At 42.3% G+C, this 11,437-nt stretch overlaps 1 protein-coding gene across 1 annotated transcript in view; it reads right to left on the bottom strand.

Annotated features, from left to right (window-relative positions):
* LOC138445347 (mitochondrial adenyl nucleotide antiporter SLC25A24) overlaps positions 1 to 11,040 on the bottom strand; it is a 59,070-nt gene extending 48,030 nt beyond the window's left edge. The window contains exon 1 of the mRNA XM_069599271.1: positions 10,540 to 11,040. Within this exon, the coding sequence (XP_069455372.1) occupies positions 10,540 to 10,722 (183 nt within the window). The 5' untranslated portion in view covers positions 10,723 to 11,040. The remainder of the gene's footprint in view (positions 1 to 10,539) is intronic.
* Positions 11,041 to 11,437: the final 397 nt, after the last annotated feature.

Below are 11,437 nucleotides of genomic sequence, written 5' to 3' on the forward strand. Positions count from 1 at the left end.
ACATCATTATGACTAAAAATTCTGAGCAAACTAAAAACTCTGAGTAGTGCTTCCTCAAACTAATAAAGGGTATCTACAAAGAATTCTGGTCTTTTTTGTTTAAACTAGTATCAGTAGAATTCTCTTATCTGCAACCTAAATAGTCTTGATTCAAATGCCACCAATCATTACATTTTAAAAGCAAATACATTTTATTGTCACTAAAAAATAACTATTAATCTTTAATTACTTTCAAAATTAGATTAAGGATGATCTTCATCTAGAAATCATTTTCTGATTACTCAGTACATGCACTGAGATTTGCACTTGTGTCTTGGCTCAGAGGCAGGAAGAAGAGTGAGAAACTTTATAGTAGGGAAAAAGGAGTTTCCCAGTGTGCCCTGACTGGAGACTGCTGGCCTGGGAAAACTTTTGGATTTAAGTGGGTCACCCTGTGTGATTGGCTGGGGGACATATTTAGCTCTCTCTGGTTGGTCCTAAATTGGAAGCAGGGACAAAAATAGGGGAAGCTGTCAGTGATCAATCAATTCCTGGCCATTTGGGGCTGTTACCTAAGTCATTGTTTAGCTTCTTGGACTGTCACCAGAGATAGCATTCCCTGAAATAAAAGGTTTTGTGTGGTTACTGTATTGCTGTAAAGGGCAATACTGCATAGGAACCTGGCATGTGAGGTCCATGAATCAGGGCAAATTGGAAGTGAAAAAACAGGAGATGGCAAGAGTGAACATTGACATTTTAGGAACCAGTGAACTAAAATGGACTGCACTGGGTGAATTTAACTCAGATGAGCATTATATACACTACTATGGGCAAGAATGCCTTAGAAGAAATGTATTAACCATCATAGTCAACAAAAGGGTCTGAAATGCAGTACTTAGATGCAGTCTCAAAAATGCCAAAAATGATCTCTGCTTGTTTTCAAGGCAAGCCATTCAATATCATGGTAATTCAAGTCTATGCCCCAACGAGTAATGTTGAAAAGCTGAAGTTGAACAGTTCTATGAAGACCTACAATACCTTCTAGAATTAACAGCAAAAAAAGATGTCCTTTTCATTATAGGGGACCGGAATGCAAACGCAGGAGTCAAGAAACACCTGGAGTAACAGGCAAATTTGGCCTTGGAATATGGAATGAAGCAGGGCAAAGGCTAATAGAGTTCTGCTAAGAGAACGCACTGGTCATAGCAAACACCCTCTTCCAACAACACAAGAGAAGACTCTACACATGGACATCACCAGATGGTCAATACTGAAATCAGATAGATTTCACATCTATCAGAAAGATAGATTCATTGCAGCCAAAGATGGAGAAGCTCTATATAGTCAGCAAAAACCAGGAGCTGACTGTGGCTGTGGCTCAAATCATGAACTCCTTAGAACGCACTAGACCATTCAGGTATGACCTAAATCAAATCCCTAACGGTTATACATTGGAAGTGAGAAACAGATTTGAGGGACTAGATCTGATAGAGTACCTGATGAACTACGGACAGAGGTTCGTGACATTGTAGAAGAGACAGAGAGCAAGACCACCCCCAAGGAAAAGAAATGCAAAACAAGCAAAATGGCTGTCTGAGGGGGCCTTACAAATAGCTGTGAAAACAAGAGAAGCAAAAACCAAAGGAGAAAAGGAAAGATATACCCATCTGAATGCAGATTTCCAAAGAATAGCATGAAGAGATTAAAAAAAACCTTCCTCAGCGATCAGTGAAAAGAAATAGAGGAAAACAACAGAATGGGAAAGACTAGAGATCTCTTCAAGAAAATTAGAGATATCAAGGGAACATTTCATGCAAAGATGGGCTCAATAAAGGACAGAAATGGTATGGACCTAACAGAAGCAGATATTAGGAAGAGGTGGCAAGAATACACAGAAGAACTGTACAAAAAAGATCTTCACAACCCAGAATCATGATGGTGTGATCACTCACCTAGAGCCAGACATCCTGGAATGTGAAGTCAAGTGGGCCTTAGCAAGCATCACTATGAACAAAGCTGGTGGAGGTGATGGAATTCCAGTTGAGCTATTTCAAATCCTGAAAGATGATGCTGTGAAAGTGCTGCACTCAACATGCCAGCAAATGTGGAAAACTCAGCAGTGGCCATAGGACTGGAAAAGGTCAGTTTTCATTCCAATCTCAAAGAAAGGCAATGCCAAAGAATGCTCAAACTACCACACAATTGCACTCATCTCACACACTAGTACAGTAATGCTTAAAATTATCCAAGCCAGGCTCAACAATACATGAACTGTGAACTTCCAGATATTCAAGCTGGATTTAGAAAAGGCAGAGAAACCAGAGATCAAATTGCCAAAATCCGCTGGATCATTGAAAAAGCAAGAGAATTTCAGAAAAACATCTATTTCTGCTTTATTGACTATGCCAAAGCCTTTGACTGTGTGGATCACAATAAATTGTGGAAAATTCTGAAAGAGATGGGAATACCAGACCACCTGACCTGCCTCTGGAGAAACCTATATGCAGGTCAGGAAGCAACAGTTAGAACTGGACATGGAACAACAGACTGGTTCCAAATAGGAAAAGGAGTATGTTAAGGCTGTACATTGCCACCCTGCTTATTTAACTTATATGCACAGTACATCATGAGAAACACTGGGCTGGATGAAGCACAAGCTGGAATCAAGATTGCCAGGAGAAATATCAATCACCTCAGATATGCAGATGACACCACCCTTATGACAGAAAGCAAAGAAGAACTAAAAAGTCTCTTGATGAAAGTGAAAGAGGAGAGTGAAAGGGTTGGCTTAAAGTTCAACATTCAGAAAACGAAGATCATGGCATCTAGTCCCATCACTTCATGGCAAATAGATGGGGAAACAGTGGAAACAGTGGCAGACTTTATTCTGGGGACTCCAAAATCACTGCAGATGGTGACTGTAGCCATGAAATTAAAAGACGCTTACTCCTTGGAAGTAAAGTCATGACCAACCTAGATAGCATGTTAAAAAGCAGAGTCATTACTTTGCCAACAAAGGTCCGTCCAGTCAAGGCTATGGTTTTTCTAGTAGTCATGTAGGGACATGAGAGTTGGACTATAAAGAAAGCTGATCGCCAAAGTTTATGCTTCTGAATGGTAGTGTTGGAGAAGACTCTTGAGAGTCCCTTGGACTACAAGGACATTCAACCTGTCCATTCTAAAGGAAATCAGTCCTGAATGTTCATTGGAAGGACTGCTGTTGAAGCTGAAACTCTAATACTTTGGCCACCTGATGCGAAGAGCTGACTCAGTTGAAAAGACCCTGATGCTGGGAAAGATTGAAGGTGAGAGAAGGACACAACAGAGGATGAGATGGTTGGATGGCATCACCGACTCAATGGACATGAGTTTGAGTAAACTCTGGGAGGTGGTGATGGATAGGGAGGCCTGGCGTGCTGCAGTCCATAGGGTCGTTAAGAGTCGGACATGGCTGAGTGACTGAACTGAACTGAACTGATGTGGTTACTGCAGAGTCCACTGGAGTTTTGATACACAAGCCCTCATCAGCAACAAAAAGCCTTTTTATATGGCTCACACCATCTATTACCAAGAAAAACAACAAACAAACAAACAAAATTTTTGTTTTGATAAAGAAGTAAAGTGTTTCAAAGACTGAACCTGTTTATGGCATAATCTAGAATTTCTTATGAAAGGTTAGTTTATTCCTAATAAATAAATAAAAGTCACACTTGAAAATCTAAGTACAAGAGAAGCTTTAAAAAAGCATTAAGGGCAATAGGTTTAAAAAGAAAAACATAAAAATCCAAGTGCAATTTACAGAGAGAATATTTTCGACTGGCCTGGTCTATAGACAACATGCAGTCCAGGCCTCCGATGTTACAAATGAAGAAATCAAGACACAGTGCTTGGCATATAAAATGTGCTCAAAATACAACTGATCAATGACTGAATGGATGATTAAAATATAGACTTCCAAAGCTCACACAGCTTATTAGAAGAAGAGTTTTACCAAATCTTAACATGACAGAACTCAACTGACAGGTTTTTGAGCATGAAGTGCCAAATTTTCAAATGAATTTGACAATCTTTACCTCTCATGGATCTCCCAGTCTTCTGAGTTAAACATCCAAAGAGCAAATATTATTAGAAAACAATAATTATACTCAATAATAACTTCCAAACAGAAAATTTCTTGGAAATAACAAAAATGCATGTGGCATCACATACTGAGAAGGATCCTCTAACCTAGGTTGCTGGGGGAAAGATCTGCAAAGCAAACAATGCCCAAGCTCATTTTTAAAAGTCTGATGATTAAAGCAAGTTATAAGGACATATTAGCTTGGGTGAGACCCCAAGACTACAAGCCATTCAGACTGATTGTCCTCCTTCAAAGTCCAGTATTAGAGAAGTTTCAACTACCACACAACTCTCAAAACACACACATAGTGATTATGCCAGTTCCCTAAAGAGGGGAGGGAGCATTCTTGGGGCTGATGCTCATAGGCTACTAATAACAGGTGAGTACCTTGAACAAGGTGACTCCAAAAACCAGTCTGCATCCAATATCTTGAGAGCAATTTGAATTCAGAAGCCCGAGTTCATCTCTAGTTAGTTATTTTGTCTCAGGACTTGCCTTGAAGTCTTTTTCCTTCCCTGGATACTTTTGGAACACTTAATAATGATTAGTTATTGTATTCCTTACTATATTCCTAAATTATCATATTAGAGCCAGGGAGGAAACTGAGAAAAATGCTTGAGAAGACTATTAGTAACATTGTTATTCTTCCTACAGTAACGTTGGTAATTGACCTGAAAACTACACTGGTAGCCCAGATCAAGTTTAGGAACCTGTAAATTTGACAGTAGGCTTCTCTGCCCAAGGCTCCGCCAGAATTCTCAGCCCCAACATCTCTCCGATCACAGCCCCTCTGAAGCCCACCTTCTCTCCATCCTGAACGACCCCTACACCCTGCAGGCCTTCCTGAAGCTCAAAGATGTCCAGGGTCCCGTCTTCATTATGGTCTAGGTGAGAAAACAGTTTTTCATAGGAGGCGTCCATCTGGGATGTCTCTGGCGAGAGAAGCGACTAGAGTGGTCCACACTGTGACCCTGTGAGTCTCGAGGTGAATGTGAAAGGCAAGATGGCAATCTCTGCCCACCGCAGGCCGAGATGGAAGAAACCTGAAGTAGCAGCTGTCTCTCTGCTACCAAAGCCAAAGCCCTTCTGCCAGGTACAGAACAGGAAGGCGACCATGCAGGCAACGGCTCCAGAGCAGAGGCACACGGTGCACGCGGCGTTGGGGGCCAGATCTGGCGTGCGAGGTCGCTGAGTTCCCGCCCCACCCCCGGATCATCCAATCAGAAAGCCTGTTTCCACCTCACTCCAGGAAGAGTCTTTTCTCCAGAAGCTTCCTGAAAGACTTCTGCACAGGTCTGTCTCTAAAGGTAGAACTTCTTTTTAGAGAAAAGTGGGTAGGGGAATTTTGAGACATGGACTGTGGAGTCGTAATGACTAGTGGTGTTGGTCTACCTTTTTTTTTTCTTTTTTTTAAGTTGTTTAATCACACTTTTTAAGACTTCTTCTAAGGTTAAGGAACTTGGGAATCCTTGTAAAAATGCTAGGAACCTGAATGAAAATTTGCCAGCATGGGCCTTTCCTTCTGTGATCACCCCCATGCCCCTACGCCAGGTCATTATCTTCACTGGGTTTCTGCAGTGGCTCCAGAACAAATATGAAATTCTTTGAGCTGCTTACCTTCTAGCTCTTGGTAATCCTCTCAGCTGTAAGAGTCCTATGCCTCTTATGATTCTAAGTCTGTCCTGAGAAGGTTACAGTAAGAGAAGAGTTTGTGCCTGTGAATACATGGCAGGCAACTTAAGTTTTAAAATTGTCCATGACTTCAGAGGCCAACTGAACACAACTGTTAGATCAGTTAGCTGTGAACATGGGTACAGGAATATCTTCATATGCTACACAGTCTGCCCCATTTTCCCTTCCGCTATTAATAAAAGAATTGCTACTAAATGGTGCCACGATTTGAGGAGAAATAAAAAATAATCTGTAAAAATCTGTATAAAAAAAGTCAAGATCTTCCTTTTTTCATTATATTGCCTTATTCATTCTAAATCTAGATTTGTTTGTTTGTTTGTTTGGTCCTATACTATTACAAAGCTTTCCAAGCCTAAATTGAATCAACATAAGAACTTCCAGGTAAAATTGCTGACTCTTCATCAGTTTATTTTTCTGATTTCCATTTCAGTAAATTAAAATTCAGATTATTTCTTCTCCTCTTTGATGTTTTGAATTTTTTTCCTCAGAGTATCTCAAATCATATCCAAATATTAATATCCTTTTAGAATGTTTTAATGTGGCCTTTGATGAAAAACAAGGAGGAGGAGGAAGGGCAGAAGGAAGAAAAGGAGAGGGAGGCGGGGAGGGGAAGGGGGAAAGGGAGGAGGGATATTCTAAGAAAAAAAAGCAGACAGAATTACTAGATTCTTGTGGGAATATTAGTAATAACTCCCTTGTTTCTCATACTACCTTCTACAAGCAATTCCTGAACCCTAGAAGAACTTAATGTGAATTTTATCTCTTCTAAAACATTAATTGCATAATGAGGCAATTTGGAAACATGTAAAGGCAGGGTCAATCAGAAGAAGAAACTGTAGTGCATTCACTTCTGGCCTGTGTGTCAGGCACTGTGCCCGGGGGCTCACTGGAAGGACTGATGCTGAAGCTGAAACTCCAGTACTTTGGCCACCTCATGCGGAGAGTTGACTCATTGGAAAAGACCCTGATGCTGGGAGGGATTGGGGGCAGGAGGAGAAGGGGACGACAGAGGATGAGATGGCTGGATGGCATCACCGACTTGATGGACATGAGTTTGAATGAACTCCGGGAGTTGGTGATGGACAGGGAGGCCTGGCGTGCTGTGATTCATGGGGTCACAAAGAGTCAGACATTACTGAGTGACTGAACTGAACTGAACTGATGCTACAAGGGTAGGCAAGAAACCATAAAAAGAGCAATTCACCAAGAAGATATAACAATGCTAAATCTGAATTCACCAGTAGTACAGTCCACTGCTGCTAAGTCACTTCAGTCATGTCTGACTCTGTGCGACCCCATAGACAGCAGCCCACCAGGCTCCCCTGTCCCTGGGATTCTCCCAGCAAGAACACTGGAGTGGGTGTACAGTCCACTATATAGTCTATTTTTAAACTATAAAAGGGGGAAACTGACAAAATTATAAAGTTGGCAAATCTACAATTACAGAGACTCTGACACTTCTTTTTAATAGTGACTATAAAAACAGTATTAGATATTTAAAGCCTATAATTAGTTGATTGTTTATTAGGTACCAGGTATTATTCTAAGTATTTAACATATTTTAATTCATTTATACTTCACAATAACTCTATGAAATAAGTACTGATATCACCTCTGTCACAGATGTGAAAACTGAGGCTGGAGAGATTTTAAAATTTGCCCCAAAGTTACCAAGTAAGTAGCACAATCGTGATTTAAACCCAGATAGTTTGGCTAGACTTTTCTTACAAGTTTGTCTATGTGTGCAAAAAGATGTTTATCTGGCAAAACTATGGAAACAAAAGATCAGTGGTTGGGGGTGGGAATGAATAGGCAGAGCACAGAGGACTTTTAGGGCAGTAATAGCACTCTATATGATATTATAATAATGAATACATGTCATTATACATTTGTCCAAACCCATAGAATATACAATACCAAGGGTGAACCCTAAAGTAAGCTATGAACTTAAAGTGATAATGATGTGTCAATGTAGGTTCATCCTTGGTTAAAAAAAAAAAAAAAAAAAGTACCACTCTGTTAAATGATGTTGACAGTGGGGGAGGCTTATGTATGTGATGTCTAGGGGCAGAGGGTGTATGGGAAATCTCTGTACCTTCCTCTCAATTTTCTTGTAAACCAAAAACTGCTCTAAAAAATACTTTTATATGTTTATTTTATCTTATACAGCATTTCAGAGAAGGCAATGGCACCCCACTCCAGTACTCTTGCCTGGAAAATCCCATGGACAGAGGAGCCTGGTAGGCTGCAGTCCATGGGGTCGCTAAGAGTTAGGCACGACTGAGCGACTTCACTTTCGCTTTTCACTTTCATGCATTGGAAAAGGAAATGGCAACCCACTCCAGTATTCTTGCCTGGAGAATCCCAGAGACAGAGGAGCTTGGTGGGCTGCTGTCTATGGGGTCGCACAGAGTCGGACACGACTGAAGCAACTTAGCAGCAGCATACAGCATTTTTGGGCATCTTGCAACAGGAGAACTTTGGGCTTTCTGTCCTATATATGCTGGAAATAAAACCATTAACAACTGCTTTGCAGTTGAATATTTAATTGATTAATTTTTAATAACCAACTTTTAATTATTTCAAATGAGCCACTGCCTTGTTTAGGGTATTTCAAATCACAAGCCTTAAATCTTTTTGTATCACTGTGCTTAGATCATGAGACATGATCCTCATCTTCAGGATGTTTGGTATTAGTGGAGGACACAGTCAATAAATAAAAATACCTTTTGGAGAGACCAGTGATGAACTCGTCTATAGAGGGTGGTCCGGAAAAGCTCATCCCAGAGAGATGATATTTAATTTTTTTAAAAATCCTCTATTTTTTCCTAATCATAAAAATAATAAAGTATGATCATTTTAAAAAACTGAAATAATACAAAAATTATGAAGAAGAAAGTAAAAAGGTAATTTAACTCCTACCATCCAAAAGCAATCATTATTACACTTTTATTGAAGAATCAAAAAAGAGTACTGAGAATAGTTAATATCTGGCGTGAGCACAGACAGTGATAGTATGTATATGTATGTATGTGTAAAATATATTTTATGTATATGTATAAGATATGTATATTAGGCATGTGACAAATACATGCCATCCTGTTATATACGTTTGCATACACATAGTTTTATACAACTTATTTTATAATATATTCTTATAGAAATTTTAGAAAACTGAAGACATTTTTTATTCCTGAGTTCCCTCTTTTTCTTAAGCAGTCTTGCCAGAGGTTTTATCTATTTTATTCATACTTTCAAAGAACCAACAAAGAAAGCATATATTTTGAAACTTAAAGCACACATTTAAATAATTCATGGGTCAGGGATGAAATCATATTGGACATTAGAAAACACTGGGAGCTACGTTACGACAAAAATACAAACTTATGGGATGAGACGAAAAAAGTGATCAAAGGGATATTGTAGCTCAAAATGGGCTTCCCTGGTGGCTCAGATGGTAAAGAATCTGCCTGCAATGCAGGAGACCCAGGTTCGATCCCTGGGTCAGGACGATTCCCTGGAGAAGGGAATAGCAACCCACTCCTGTATTCTTGCTTGGAGAATTCCATGGACAGAGGAGCCTGGCGGGCTACAGTCCATTGGGTCACACAGAGTCAGTTACTGAATCAAACATTCAACTCAAGAAATCAGAGAAGGGGCAAATGAGTAAACCTAAAGAAAGTAGAAAGCAATAAACAAAAGCTAATGGGAGAAAATTTAAAAACAGACAATCAGCAAAAAATACCAAAGTTGGCCACCACAGGGAGAAGGACTGGCAAGAAAAAAAGATCTGGTGAGACTGAAGGTGGGAGGAAGAAGAAACGACTAGAGATACAGTCAGAACTTCTTTAAAACCGTAAGTGAAGATAAGTATTATGAACCTTAGACAAAATGGGCAGTTTCCTAAAAGTTGTAGCTTACTAAATCTGACTCAAGAAGAAACAGCCACTTGAAGAGACCTGTAACTACTACAGGCATTGGATGAGTAGCTTAAAATACTACTATAAAACAGTTGTCGGCTCTCAGAACGTATTCACTTTCCCTCTCGGGATAGAGAATGCCAAAGTGACCTCTCACGTTTCAGAGGGGCTGGAGAGGTTCCAAATATCTCCGCCCTGCTTATAGGAGCTGCTCCCAGGCTCACAATTATGACTCAGAGAAGCCGAAATTGCTCAGACGACGGGCCAACCCTTCAGGTCAACTTGTGGACTTTGGGTATTAAGAATGTCTTAAACAATGGAATGTTGCCTCTCCTCCTCAACGGGAAGTTGGGAGGGAAATACGATGGTTTTTCAAACAGTTCTAAAACTGCAAGATGTCTGGTGTAAGAAAGCAGCTTCGAAGAGAGATACAAAATGTGAGCCTTTTTACACAACTTGGAGCCACTGAAGTGTGAGAGCTGAAAAAAAAAAAAAAACTTCATTAAATGTTTGCAGAGGCTGAGAGCTACAAAAAGGGAGTGGAGGGGTACCAAAAGTACTGGGAGGATTTTGAACTGTTAGGAGCGAGCTAGAGCACGGCCGCACTCATTTTTCTGGAAAAACACCAGTAGCCTTTCAGATCTCGACGAGCATCCGTTCCGGAGTACCTGGCCGCGGTCCCCATCCCCGAGCTTCTGAACCATTCGCGGGCTGGCCGCCTCAAGTCCGGCCTCTTCCTGCAGAGCAGCGGGCCGCCGCCCTAGTCCTGGAGCACCCAGAGTCCCTGCAGCCCTCCCGGCCCTCGGGCCGCGCCCCGCAGGGACCCACCTCCTCGGCGTCCTGACCCAGGGGGATGCCCAAGCTTTTGAGCCCCTCCTGCAGCTCGCTGATGTCCACCACGCCGTCCCCGTTGCGGTCCAGTTTCTGAAAAAGGGTCTCGTAGCGCGTCGGCGGCTCCACGTCCTGGCAGGCCGCCGTGGGCAGCACGAAGCCCCGCAGCCAGCGTAGCATGGTCCCGGAGGTGCTGGCCCGCCCAGCCGAGGGAGCTCAGGGCGGGCAAGGCCTGGCGGCTAAGGGAAGGCCACTTGCAGTCCGACGAGCCGAGACCCCACGAGCCGCCTCGGCGCACAGGGAGTGGCCGCTCTCGCTGCGGCTCTGGGAGGAGCTCGCTGGCGCCGGCCTCCCCGAGAAGCGCGGGGGACGGGCCAGGCGCAGCCTGGGACGGGCAGGAAGTGCAAAGGCTGCGGGGTGGGGCCCGGGAGGGGCACTGGGACCCGGCGAGTGAGCGCTGCTCCATCTGAGTGGAGCAGCCGGAGATGCCCCAGAGACTGTGGGGTTGTGCGTCAGCCTGTTAAAGAGGAGCGAGGGTGAGCGTGTGTCGGGGTTGGGAGTCGGGGGGCAGCCAGACGCTCAGGTTACTTAACTTCAAGCCCTCCCTCCCTTTACGGTTTGTAGCCCTGGTGAACTGCCCAGAAACAGTTCTCTCCGCAGGGAAATTGGGCCTTCTCCGGCTTTGTTTCGCACACATCTCTTTTTTCCCTGCATCTCCACAGATCCAGTCTCTGGATCTGTTTTCCGTTCACAGAAATGAGAGAGTTGGGTGGCCGTACACCTGGGATGGGAATTAAGCTTTAAAACGCAGAGGAGTTAAATCTGAAAGCAATTTAAAAAATGAAAAGGAACACCTTAAACTAATACAGGGTTGTATAATTGTAGCTCAATAGAA

This window comes from Ovis canadensis, chromosome 1 (assembly GCF_042477335.2).
Source record: "Ovis canadensis isolate MfBH-ARS-UI-01 breed Bighorn chromosome 1, ARS-UI_OviCan_v2, whole genome shotgun sequence".
Taxonomy (NCBI): Eukaryota; Metazoa; Chordata; class Mammalia; order Artiodactyla; family Bovidae; genus Ovis; species Ovis canadensis.